General features: G+C 40.6%; 1 protein-coding gene across 2 annotated transcripts; it reads left to right on the forward strand.

Moving 5' to 3' along the window:
* Positions 1 to 5788: 5788 nt before the first annotated feature.
* bcl7bb (BAF chromatin remodeling complex subunit BCL7B b) lies at positions 5789 to 14097 on the forward strand. 2 transcript variants are annotated; one of them, XM_079514319.1, is made up of 6 exons: positions 5789 to 5957; positions 6760 to 6835; positions 7835 to 7919; positions 8739 to 8897; positions 10196 to 10299; positions 12566 to 14097. In XM_079514319.1, exons 1-6 carry the CDS (start codon positions 5866 to 5868, stop codon positions 12635 to 12637), a joined length of 588 nt encoding a protein of 195 aa, XP_079370445.1. In that variant the 5' UTR covers positions 5789 to 5865; the 3' UTR covers positions 12638 to 14097. The 2 variants fall into 2 exon arrangements, with proteins under 2 accessions (XP_079370445.1, XP_079370446.1); XM_079514320.1 differs by having other exon boundaries at positions 10211 to 10299.
* The last annotated feature ends 302 nt before the right edge of the window (positions 14098 to 14399 follow it).

Genomic DNA, 14399 nt, shown 5'->3' on the forward strand with positions numbered 1-14399 from the left:
CTTCCCTCTCCAGAGCAACATTAGTGACTTCCTCCTGGGGGATTCCGAGACGTTCCAAGGCCAGTGAGTCGATGTGTTTCCTCCAACTGCACCTTAAGGCGTGTCGAGGACCTCCCTAGGGAGACGCCCGAGAGGCATCCTAACCAGATGCCCGAACCACCTAAGCTGGCTCCTTTCCCCAAAAGGTCATAATGGCATGATAACATGGTGTATTAATATGATGAGGAATGGTCTCAAATGAAATTTTGAAATTGAACATTATTTTGATATGTTGAAGTCATATCATTATTATTTAGGTGTGTTAGGGAATACAGAGAACTTCCGGGGCGACCATTCTTCACTTTTCGCGGGGGCGAGTTGGAAAAGGGGCAACCTTACATGTTACCTGTTGGGGAAGTGCATGCAGTGCAGACTGCAGAGGATACCCCCCCCCCCCCTTCTTTTTTTGTTTCTTACAGTTTGTATTTCCCCTTTTTTGTTTGGAAATAATTAAATCAACATAAAAACCCAATACTAAAACGTAAACAGCAAACATATTCATATACGAGACGTACTGTGTGTACATACTGTCCACTCACTGTCCATCACTTCTTTCCATCCTATACAGTGGTTCTACTATAGTGGTCCTTGAGAGGGCCCCAGGTGGTCGGTCCCCAGCTTGGAGAGTTGGTAACCAAATGGACCCTTATTACATCAGCTGTAACTCTTGAGAGCAAATGAAAATCTTAGCCAACGACAACAAAATAGTCCAAGTCTTGCATGGGTCAAATGGTGGATCAAATGCCGAATAAATGTGAAATGTGAAAACGGTTGAAAACCAGATACTGTAAAAGTCCCCTTTTATGACTATGCTGCCCCCAGCTGGTCAAACATTAAAACACTATTACATGTGCTGTCACTGCAGTGCTATACCTTTAAGCACATTTTAAATCGGAGGATTTTTTTGTAGGCCTATAGCTATATGCTATTTAAATAGTCTTGAAAAATGCTGCTATTTGTCCTAAAGTGACTGGAAAAATGTATTTGTTTATTTAAAAAAAGAAGAAAAAAGAGCGTTATACCCTGTATAACATGTAGCCTATATTATGACACAATGTGACATCGCTCTGTTTAAAAAATAGGCTACTGTACCTGCCTACTGTACTTTCCCCATTTTCGCTGTCGCGAGGAAACCATGCCTTCTCCATTTTTGAGGTTTTTGATTTTATTTTGCATAAGTCAGTGCTATTGTCTGCGTTGTTTTGAAAATATTGAACCAATGGAAAGTAGTAAAAACTCTTTGGACAAAGCCTGTTAACTCCATTAGACCCTCAACCTGTCTGCTAAAGCAACTAACTCCACCACCTCTCCCCTTCTCATGCAAGTAATTGACAATATAGTCACAACACCAACTTTGATGAGGCAGTATCGCTTTGTTTTCAAAATATAAGGTTTTCTTAATTTATGGAAAATGTTATATTTTTTATTTCCTGAACATTTTGGAGTTAGGTGGTTTCTTCCCGACAGCAGAGATTATGACAATATAGCCATTGGTTCCCAAAGTGGGGTCCGGCGGGGACCCCTAGGGGTCCTTGAGGGGGTTCCAGGGGGTCCCTTTGGAACCAAATGGACCGTTATGGGTCTGTAACTCGGGTCCATTTGGTTCCATTTGTACACAAGAGTTAAATTAACATTAATTTTACAATGATTTTACAGAGATAGAAATGTCATTAAATGGGGGTCCGTAGACTAATGCATGTCAAACTGGGGGGTCCTTGAAATTAAACTGGTTGAGAATCTCTGCTAGAGCTGTAAAAATCTTCTCTTATGGGGGTCCCTGGCATATCTTTGATTGTCAATTTGGGGGTCCTTGACATGAACAAGTTTGGGAACCACTGGCCTATAGGCTATAGGCCTATTAGCTGAGCTATATGACTACCGGTATTCAAAAGGTTCAAGTGTTACATATCATTTATATGTGAATATAATTCCCCCTTTCCCCTTTTTCCATACCGTACACGTTTTTATATATGATGATTTATTTTTCTTTCTTTTTTTTTTGCATATAGTGTATATTTGTACGTCTTTAAATGTTCTGGTGAATTGAAAATGGAGAACCCTGATGTAAACAATTAAGTGTTGGAGTCCAGGGGTAGATCGCAATCTACCAGTATATCACAAAGGCTGCAGGTACAGTAGATCACATGACATGCCCCTAAAGAATATTTAATTTGAATATAAAAAAACTATTCTGGGCATCTGCCACTTGAATTAGGTGACTATTACATCAAAATCACACCCGTGTGAACTGAGTGGTGCAACTCCCCTCTCCCCCTGCCCCCCCCCCCCCCCCCCCCCCCCCCCTCTCTCTCTGTAATTAGCAGGCAACAGTGCAACACTATCTCTCTCTCTCTGTTTCTGGCACCTACTGGTACTCTAAACATATAGTCACATATAGTCCCGGACATTGCTGTTCCTTGGAGTGGTTGCACCACTCAAAAAGGACCTGTCAGCTCAAACTCACAATGCAATATTTTAGTTTTCAAGTGTTTCTGCGCACAAACGTCGGTAGCATTACAAATTAAATACAAAAAAAAACCCTGCTCTATTCCTTTTCTCCCCCTCTATTCCCATTCCAAGTGCACATGTCTTACTAGGCCTACTATATACAGTATAACGCCAGCACTGCTATTCCATATTACTAACTATTTTCAGCAATGATATGTTGATGAGTTGGTCATTTTGAAATTAGCTCTCAAGTCACACAAGTGTGGGCACCCTTGTGTTAGCGAGTTAGACGGTGCTTTTTCTGGTTTTATCCTCTGGTTTTATCATCTTACATTGATCTGTAAGAAAGACGCAATCACAGCTTATTTTTCCACAGTTCCGGCGACAAAACTGGAGACGACTTCTCCAGTATTCTACGCCCCTCATTAGGGGAGAAACAATCTCTGTAGGATCTCTGTAGGAGTTGAGTGTGAAATGAGTTATATTATTGTTAAACATCATTAGAGAATGTTTCTATTTGAATGATTAATCATCTATTACTATTATATATTCTGTAATTACTGTAGTTACATGTAAATGCCAGCAGGGCATGCAGAATGAATAGTAAGATGGTGTGTGGAGTGGTCCACCATTGCTATGTGATGTTTCCATGTCCATAAAGTGATTGTTATGTCCCAAAGAGACATTCAAATAGTACACCTTAACTTGTAGTCAAGTTATAGTATAGTAGTTCTCATTTTTTGTAATAAAATGTCTACAAGGCTTCAGTAGACTTTCACTGTCCATGTTAGATATTTTAATATTACCTGGACCTCTCCTCATCACACAAAGGGTTGTGATTCTTTTACTCAAGATGGCCACTACTCTACCTGTACCTGCATCAAGGTTCAAGGTTCAAGGTTTCTTTATTTTGTCTCCCAAGGGAGAAATTTGTCTTTGACCCCAAGGACCCGCCCTGCAGCATACAGATACAATACAATACAGTACAATACAAAACAATACACAATACAAGACAACAAAGGCACACAGTGACCCGTACAACATTAAAAAAACACACACCAACATACCTAGTGCAAAAGAGGAAGAACATCAATCTCATAACCTTCGACCCCTACCCTGTCTGCCCTCTGCAAGGACTCTGTTAAGGAGTGTGATTGACAGAGGGACAAAGGAATGCTTGTACCTATTATATTTGCACGCATGGACCTCGTATCTCCTACCTTTTGGCATTAGCTGATACTCAGGGTATAGTACATGGGAGGGGTCAGACACAATTTTCTTAACCTGTCCAATGGTGGCCTGCTCAAAGATGACCTGGGGGGTGATCGGAGGTGTAGACATACCCATGATCTTCCCTGCCATTTTGGCTAATCTAAGGATCTCAGATTTGTATTTTACAGTTAGGTTTCCAAACCAACTGGTGATACCATACCTTAGAATAGACTCTATACTAGCTCTATAGAAGATCAGCATTATGTTTCTACTTACACCAAAAAGTCTGAGCCTACGGAGAAAATGAAGGCGTTGGTGTACTTTTGCACACATACTTGTCACATGGGAGTGCCAGCTTATATCACAATCCATGTGCACTCCTAGATATTTATAGGAGGTGACCTGTTTGATGTCATGACCATGTATGGTGATCGTGGTGTGGTCACCTATAGACCTGGGATCCACTACAATCTCCTCAGTTTTCCTTACATTAACTTGTAAGTGATGTTCATGTGACATGTGACTATTGGCATGCATGATGAGATTAAGAAATCAGATATATTGTTAAAATAACAAACGTAATTTATGTTTGATGTGATGTCACTAAAGGGCCAGTTCATTATTGTTATGGAGGGGAGAATGTCTTGTGTAATGGGGTTGAGTGCAACTGGGGGACAGAGCTATAATACTATTTTAATGATTAATCATCTATACCTTCTTGCACGCTTGCACTCTCTCTCTCTCTCTCTCACTCACTCACTCACTCACTCACTCACTCACTCACTCACTCACTCACTCACTCACTCACTCACTCACTCACTCACTCACACACACACACACACACACACACACACACACACACACACACACACACACACACACACACACACACACACACACACACACACACACACACACACACACACACACACACACACACACACACTACTATAGTGGAAAACTCACCCCGAAAGTAGAGACATCTCATGGCCGGGCGACATGACCGGTGAGTTATCCAGACTTTCTTGGTGAGATGTCCGCACTTTTGACTCTGAGGTGGAAAAGGGGTGAGTTATCCATGCAGTTACCCGAATGATCGACTGCATATTATAATGACCCAATGCAAATCCACTCAAGACCGATGTGTGGTTCCCCTTCTTCATGTCAAGGACCCCCAAATTGACACTAATTAGCCCACAGACCCCCATTTGAAAAGATATTCCAATGACCCCCATGACTCATGAGAGAAGATTTTTACAGCGCAGAGATTCTCAAGCAAGGACCCCCAGTTTGACATGCATATTAGTCTATACATATTAGTCCCCATTTAATGGCATTCCCATCTCTGGGACCCCCAATTTAAATTGTAAAATCAATGTTAATTTAACTCTGAGTCTGAGAGTGTACAAATGGAACAAAATGGACCGTTAGGGTCCATTTGGTTCCATTTGTACACTCAGAGTTACAGACGCATAAGGGGTCCATTTGGTTCCAATTTCCAAACTAGCTGGGGACCCCCTGGAACTGCCTCAAGGACCCCACTTTGGGAACCACTGTGATAGAGGATGAACCAAATAAAACAGTGTTTTTCAACCTTTTTCATGAATCAAGATCCATTATTTATTGGGCATTTGAGCCACGGACTATCATTTGATGACATTTAGCCTTTCGGACCCAAAACCTAGAATATTTTGTTATCGTTTGATAAGATTTGGTCCACAAGGATCTATGCTATTACTAGCCTATATTGATGTAGGCCTACCATAGGAGAGAACAGGCAAATATCAAAATAAAAATTCTTCTACATTATCTAATTGTGTAGACTTGTAAATTAAGTAATGCAGTTGTATTGTTTAAGAATAATTTAACTCTTGAGAGTGTCAAATTGAACTTCATTTTACACTCTCAAGGGTTCAAGATCTAATAAGGATGCATTTGGTTACCAACTCTCCATCATTTATAGCCGCATGGGGACCACCTGGAACCCCCTCAAGGACCACCGGTTGAAAACCACAGGAATAAAAATAGAAACGAGGAGGAGTATAGATCATCAAACCTCGCGAGACTGCCATACTGTCTGTCACTGAGGAGGAGTGAGTGGGGCTTGGTGTGGTGTTAAACTTTTCAGATGCATCTGTACATGAAATCATAACAACTAGCAAGAAGATGTCTGGTCGATCAGGACGCGCCGAGACCCGAAGTCGCGCCAAAGACGACATCAAAAAGGTGTTGGCGGCTATCGAGAAAGTGCGGAAATGGTATGTCGGTCAGTGGAGAGAAATGTATCCATGCCCATGGGTGTAAAGAAGTGTTTGTTACATTGTAGCCTTATACATCTGCAGCCAGCGACGCTCAATAAACTTCACTCGTAAAAGTTTGATGATGGACTGAAATGCTGACCAATAGGGTCCCCCCTCTTCAGAGAGGGGGGGCGGGACTAACATATTTTTTTTCCGCCAAGCCATGAGCTGTCAAAATGGCTACAGTACAGTATCTCATGCTGCATGCTACGGGTATAATTCACATCGCATTCCAGTGGTTTTCAACCCTTTTTTTTCATATCAAGGCCTAATAATTATTAGGCGGTTTGAGCCACGGACCACCGTTTGATGAGATTTTGCCTCTCAGATGCAAAACTTTGAATATTTTTGTTGTCGTGACTCGGTTGGATAAGATTTTGTCCACAATTCCATGCATGCTGTATTGATGTTGGTATCATCATTAGGAGAGATAAGGCAAATGTTGATCAAAACAACAATTCTTCCACATTCTCTAATTGTGTAGACTTGTAAGTTGTAAATTAACTGATGCAGATGTAAGATGTTTAACAATAATTGAACTCTTGAGAGCATCAAGGGTTCATTTGGTTTCATGTTATGCTCAGCCTCTCGAGTTAAAAATCTATAAGGGTCCATTTGGTTACAAACTCCATAATTTAGCTGCATGGGGACCACCTGGAACCCCCTCAAGGACCAGGACCACTGGTGGTCCACTGGTTAAGCCAAATCTCTTTGACATATTTAAATATAATAGTTACAAAAATGTAATTCCATGATGCAGGGAGAAGAAGTGGGTGACAGTTGGGGACACATCCTTACGCATATTCAAGTGGGTACCAGTAACAGAAACTAAGCAGGTAGGCCATATATATATATTTATGCCATATAGCCTGTAAATCATAATGTCTGCTACAATGCTACAATGGTTGTTTAATAGCTCTATATGTATGTTACCCAGAAGAAGGCAGTTGTACTGCCGAAACGTTGGTTTTTACTTTGCACTTTGGCTACCAGTGTGTGCAGCCACTCTTTTGTCTTTTTAAGACTTAACTCTTTAAATAGCTCTATATCCCCATAGTAATGAATCATTACTATAGTGTTTGTTCAATAACAAGAGAGAGAGAGAAATCCTGATTGGATGACATGTATTTGAAGTGATGAAACTGAAAGTAAATTATCAGATACAATTGGAACTGGAACACATGCTGATAAGTGCTGACACATGCTGACACATTTGTACCCTTTTGGCCCGACTACGTTTTTTTTCTCCAATAGAAATATCCTGAAATACAGGGTCGCATTATAAGACTAGACTATTTGACATTCAATGTTCTTTTTCCACAAATGAGTCTAGAAAAATGTGGGTCGTCTTATATTTGGCACAATGCGGTATATAAGTGACATTTGTCTTTAACAAAGAGCTGGAGAGACGGTGATACTCCTGTTAATGAACAAACATGCCTCTATATCAGAATACAGAGCTTCAACTTTTGAACCAAAATAATAATAATTTGCACGTACCTTGTTGTTTGTACCTTATGCTTGATTACTTTGATTAACTTTACCACTTGTTTATTATTATTAGGTGATAACCTTGTATAAGCCCTTTATGGGTTTCCTTCGCCTGCACCTTATTTCTCTTAGCCTAATAATGTTACCTTTTGTGTACTGTTTTTATTGTGCGAGAAACGAAACTAAAACAAAATAATCAATTAGCCTACAGCACATTTCTCTCCACTGACCGACATACCATTTCCGCACTTTCTCGACAGCCGTTAATGTTTTCCCATAGAGATTTACACAAATATTTTTTATTCAACTCTTGCCTAAAGAAATGTGCTTTTCCTGTGTACCAGATATATAGAACCAAAACTGCTGGTGGAGGATTGAAAGATGTGGTCTTAGAAAACAGTAACACCAACTCTTTGCTGGACTTCCAGGGTGAGTATACCGGGATCATGTTTATGACACTAGTAGTCTGACAAAAATATAATTCCATTGACCTTCCACCACTAATTAAAATAGCGGAACCACTGCACGTGGGATGATGCATGTGGAAATCCAAAAATAGAGCATTTGGAAGGTTTTTGAAGTGACATGCTCTTATAGTCGTTTCCTCGCTGGAAACAATACATGTTTACTACAATTTACAATGCAATAATATTGCTTTGGTGTGAAGCCCAGCAAAGGGCAATTTACCGTAGTATGGCCTTGTTGTGGGATTGTGAAGCAACCATGTCTGTGAATAAAGCCTGGGATAAGAACGAAAAAAAGAGTCCAAAAACGGGCTTGCAGAATCATTCTTGGCCGGAGGTACTCGGGATACACAGGAGCTCTCTGCACCCTCACATTGTGCACCCTAGCAGAGAGGCGCACCCACCTATTCCTTGACTTCGCCAGGAAGCTGTTCAAATCTAACTTCAGGAACTGGCTACCTCCCCTCAGGAAAGAGATCTCTGGACGTCAAACTAGAAATGGAGACGACACCCCATCATGCAGAACTGAGAGATACAGAAAATCACCAATCCCATATATGTGCAGACTTGTGATAGTGGATTTTTTGAGTTTTTGAGTTTTACACCATTTGGATTTTTAGATAGGCTATTGCATTTTAGATTTGAAGTTTTATATTTGTGATCGGCAAAATAATTCAGTGTTTTGAATGGCACCTGTCTTTTAAAACCTGTGATCATGCTGAAAGTTTAATAAACATAAACAAGTTCTAATGTAATCGTGGCTCTTCTTTGCTGTGAATTGCAGATGAAAACAGCAACCAGAGTTTCCTGTCAGATGTTTACCAGCCTAAAATGGACAACAGCAGCAGCACTTCCAGCTCACAGCAAGTCAGCCCTCCACACACCTCCACCCTCCGTAGTGAAGACTCGCAGCCACCCATGTTGGGCCAAGAGAGTGTGGATGGCAAGTAGACAACCGGGGCTGGCTATTTTATTGAGAGAGAGAGAGAGAGAGAGAGAGAGAGACTATAGTTTGATGAATGAAAGCATCAGCCTGCAGTGTCGCAGTGATGTAATGGACGATATTGGGAAAGTGTTGACTTCTTCCTTCATATTAAAGAACTTGTGTAGTTTATCAACTTAACATGTATAATGTATACCGTATATTTGTATAATGTTGAATACATTTTTTCAGATATTTCGTTAGTAGAGCGTCGCAGTCCCGCCCCGACGACGAAGAGAATCCCCCATTCATTTTTCCCATAGACGTTTCAAAAAGTATTTATTTAAATACCTTTTAAGCCTCGGACAAAGCCAACTCTTGTTGTGACAAATCAAATCAATCATGATAATAAACACAACGTTTGGGCCGATCAAATAATTAGAAAGAAGAAAAAAGGACAGGGTACAACACTTTTTTTGTTTTTAAATTTCTTTCACAATATCAAAGGTTTTATGGTCATGATTCACCAGGATCCCGGATGGCTTGATTCTAGGCTTTAAATAATTGGTATAGGGGGCACGGTGGCACAGTTGGTAGTGCTGTCGCCTCACAGCTAGAAGGTTCTGGGTTCGATTCCCGCTCGGGACGCTGTGGGCGCTGGGGGCGTGCTCCCTCCTCCGCGTCATCAGTGCCCATACCCGAGGCGGGGTTGGCGAAAGGGCCTTTCTGTGTGGAGTTTGCATGTTCTCCCCGTGTCCCCTAGGGTAGGTACCCTCACAAAAAACATGCAGTAATCCTGGTCTCTAAACTGCCTCCCCCTGGCCAGCCGGGGCGCCTGATGGAGGGGAAAGGAACTGGTTGGAATAACGTGTTCCTTCCACGCGCTACGTCCAACCAGGGAAACTCCCCCCTGTCAGGTGTAAAGGAGCAACTTGGACAGCAAGGAAGCATGAGTTCCCCATATATGGGGACTAGGTTGGCGGAGGGTGTGTAGAGCCCAGGATCACATTAGATAATTGACACAGGGGTGAAAAATGGGTTACAAAATCGTGGGATAAAAAAATATTTAAGAAATAATTGGTATAAATATTTTTGTAAATCTCTATGGGAAAACATTAATGGCAGATTTTTATGTGGTGCCATAAATCCACGCCCACTGCTATGGTGAAACAATGCTATGCCCTATTAGCTAATAATGTATACATTAAGATTGTGTCATTATACTATTTTAACTGTGTAAATGTAATGTTAATCGCATATACTTTTACATGAACTCTATGTTATGTCGTGTCTAACTTCATGTTTAATGCTGACCTTAGAACCCATCCATCCAGGGCCAGATGCAGCTGACGAGCCTCCTACGCTGATCAAGGAGGACCTTTTGTCATCGGGCACTGCTAGACGAAGTGCCCCAAGCACACAGGTTAACTATCTATGGACATCATGAATGCTACATTAATATTTTGTTCTCTATTGGATTTCCATTGACAGAAATCAAAGTCTACTGTTTGCTTAAAGATGGAGTGCCGTGATTTTTGTAATTCTTTCCCAATGTGTTTATGAGGTGACAGTACTTCATTAGACCCCTTGGTGTGGTTGTTAATATTTTCTTTGCTAATAGATTTCCATTGACAGAAATCAAAGTCTACTGTTTGCTTAATGATTTACAATTTACAATGTCATCAGCAGTGTTATAGTATCGTATTATGTGCATAATTAAGATGAGTGTTTTCCTTATATTCAGCCCTTCTTCCCTTTTAAATGAAAAACAAATGATCCCCACCAGGCCGGAATGGCCGGGAGGCGGACATTATGTTTTCGCCTCCTGTGTGTGTCCGTGAACGTGAACAGCTAACCTCAGGCACCGCTGGACCGATTGGTGTGAACATGTGAACGCACACACCCAGTATAGGCCACAATCAATCAATCAAAAAATGTTGGATTGATTGATTGGATGATTGAATGGTTTATTAGTCAGAAATGTATAAACAGTAACAGAGTACGGTCAAACACTTAGTCCAAAAGGGGTAGCACCAAAAAAAAAAACTTGCTGTCTTGTTTCCATTTGGGCCCTATGCAATCAATTCATAGACATGACATGAACAATAACAACAAAATTGTTTGTCACTATATATATATCACTGTTTTTGGCAAATTTTCCCCACCAAATTAGGCTAAGATGACAATGACCGTCAAACGGTTTAGATATATCATACCACACCATACCTATAATTGCCTTAAAAAGAATTGGCGGGCCTATTTCTTACAGAAAATGCCATATACCCAACATCCGATCATAACAAGTCTGTCGTACAAATGATGTAGGCTTCCTCGTGTCCTGATGGCCGGGACGCATGATTGACACAAATCAGAGTATAGAGTCCCGCCTCCTTTCATGACGACGAGCGGCCCGGAAGAGAATTTCCCAATTCTCCCACAGACGTTTCAAAAAGTATTTATGTAAACCTCGGACAAAGCCAACTCGGATGGTGACAAATCATGACACAGTTTTTTGGGCTGAACAAATCTTTTTTCTTCTTCTATCTAATTATTTTTGCGCCGGGTCCGTATATACGGACCCCGCCGCTAGGGGACGTTATTTGCTAGGTCCGTATCCGGACCCCAATGTGTACTCCGTTTATATAATGGTTGAGTCCCACGGCAGCTTTTAACATTGGCCCGGTTGCTATGGCAATGCCCCACCGCTCCAGCTATGGGATTGCAAATATAATCACCGTGTAAAGCAGTTGAAAGGAGGATTTTCAAACGTCCATAAATCGTAATCCAGGAGAGCTGTCCTTGTTGGATCTTCTGCCATCCAAATTTCGGTTTTTAATTTGTGCCTTTGTACCGCGACGCTCCCACCATGTACTGTAAAAGCTTCTGACGAAAGGTAAACAGTGTGTGCTTGTGCCAACGATACTAAAGTGTGTGTAGTGAGTGTGTGTGGAAGGCGGGCAAACTCCGACTCTTAAAGTGAATGCGTATGGTGGCACTGGGAACTGCTATGCTAGCCGGCAATAAAATAATTCATTATTGTTTGGCCCAAAATGTTTTGTTTATTGTCATGATTTGTCAGCAGCCGAGTTGGCTTTGTCCGAGGCATTAAAGGTCTTTAAATAAATACTTGAAACGTCTATGGGAATGGGAAATTCTCTTCCGGGCCTCTCGTTGGGGGTGGGACTGTGACGCTCTATAGGCAACCCAGCCTGGCAGAGATCTACACTTTTGAGGGGCACAATTTTCTAGTTGGAACTATTGTTATAGCCTAGTAGCCAAAAAGGTAACCCGGACATGTTGAGTACACCAACGTTTTATGTTAGAAATGTTTAGTATGGGTCCCCAGCATGTAGAAACTGCCGGATGCTAACTTGCATATGTTGAGCAATTTTCATAATTGGCATAATATGTGACCATACCATTAACAACCTATAGAAGGCAAAATATTCAATATGGTCACATATTATGCCAATTATGAAAATTGCTCAACATATGCAAGTTAGCATCCGGCAGTTTCTACATGCTGGGGATCCATACTAAACATTTCTAACATAAAACCTTGATGTACTCAACATGTCCGGGTTCACAATGGGGCTCTATGGGCTGGCTACTAGACTATTACGTGAACATTGATATCAAATTGCATTAAATCTCCCATTGAATATTTGGTTTTCCATTTAACTCGACAGGGAGAGCCGGATGGATCTGGAGCACCGCCTTTGAAGAAGATTTGCACAGGAGAGAACGGTGTTCTGAGATAACTTGTTCGGTTTTAGTCAAAATGCATACAGTGCCTGTTGTCAGTTTTAGTATACCACGCTCTGCTTCGACACAATGGTATGCGTTCACTTTTAAAGATGGAGTGCCATTTTGTTTTTATTTTTCCAGTTTTTCATGTGTCTATGAGGTGACAGTACTTCATTAGACACCCTGGAGTCGTTTTATGTGCAATGGTGTATTAACTTTGTATTTAGGGTTTCTTCCTGGAGGCTGAACACTTGACAGTCAAACAGGCCAATGAAATAAACAGTAATATAGTGACACCACACTATCAGCCCCTCCCCTAACCCCTCCCCCTTTATCATACAACTGCAGCTGTGGGTGCGGCTTCAGTTCAGGTGGATCACCACCCATCACCACCCACCAGGCAAACCAGGCATACTTAATGAACTGGTGGGCGTGTCCACATAAAAGCATGATTTTAACAAATATTGTACACTTTTTGGAAAAAGTTCTTCCCCCTTATATTACAATAATACCTGATGATCATGTTTTAGGGTGGAAAAAAATCGTGGCACTCCATCTTTAAATTCTCTTTGTCTTTGAATTTCATTCCAAGAATTGTTTTGATACATTTGCACATATGCTGCTCATGAAGTTACATTGAACAAGATAAAGAAGCATAGTTCTTTGTACACAAGTAATTATGACCTTATAACCAAGTTTCATCTAATTTCTTCATGAATGAGAGGATGATAATAAGTTTCCCATTAATCCGGTTGCTTATTAAATGGTTTGATGCGTATGAAACTTTACAGAATGTATGTCCGGAGCACAATTACAACAATCTTTATACATTAATGATTAGTTTGAGCTAATCATTTCTAGTGTTAAACAATATTCTATACTTTGTAATAAGGCATTAAATTCTAGCTTCATTTGCAGAGGTGCGGCCACTCAACTGTTGTACTTGCCTCACTTACATTTTTTTATGTAGCCTACTGCATGCTTTGAATTTATTATATTGTGATTTGCTTCTGTTGCTTTCCTTCATAGGAAGTATTCAAAAGATGCCTTTGTTTGTTATGTTGATAAATGTTTAGATGTGCCTAGAATTACAAGTACAATGTCCATTTTAGACTTAAGGCTTTCCTCTGAAGCTTTTATCTGCCTTTATGCACATTAGAATGTGGTCATCTACAACTCTTGCTCTGTGGCTTTGTTCTGCATAGAACATTATTGTGAACAAAAATCTTCTATAATATTCTCGATATGGTTTATCCCCAAAGAACTGACGTTCTAGCTGTCACCAATTTGTTTTATGTTGTGTGTGTGTGTGTGTGTGTGTGTGTGTGTGTGTGTGTGTGTGACGTATGTGTGTGTGTGTGCGTGCGTGCATGTGTGGGTCACTGCTATTAAATTGACAACAATCGACATCTTATCAAATCTGTTGGGTTTATATGACAGATTTTTGTAAACCTCAATAAATGTGACTTTTGGATTCTGTTTATCATTGTTATTATTTTCTATCTTTGGGAATGTGTCTTTCTTTCATAATGGAAGACACATTCCCAATGTCCCTAGTGTGTGGTATACAGTGGTGGAAAGTAACTAAGGACATTTACTTAAGTACTGTACTTAAGTACAATTTTGAGGTATTTGTAGTATTTTGTACTTTACTTACGTATTTCCAATTAGCAATACTTTTACTTCTACTCCACTACATTTCAGATCCAGATATTGTACTTTTACTCCACTACATTTATTTGAAAACTTTAGTTACAAATTACTTTGTAGAGGGTA

The sequence above is a fragment of the Electrona antarctica genome (genome assembly GCF_951216825.1).
Source record: "Electrona antarctica genome assembly, chromosome: 11".
Classification (NCBI taxonomy): Eukaryota; Metazoa; Chordata; class Actinopteri; order Myctophiformes; family Myctophidae; genus Electrona; species Electrona antarctica.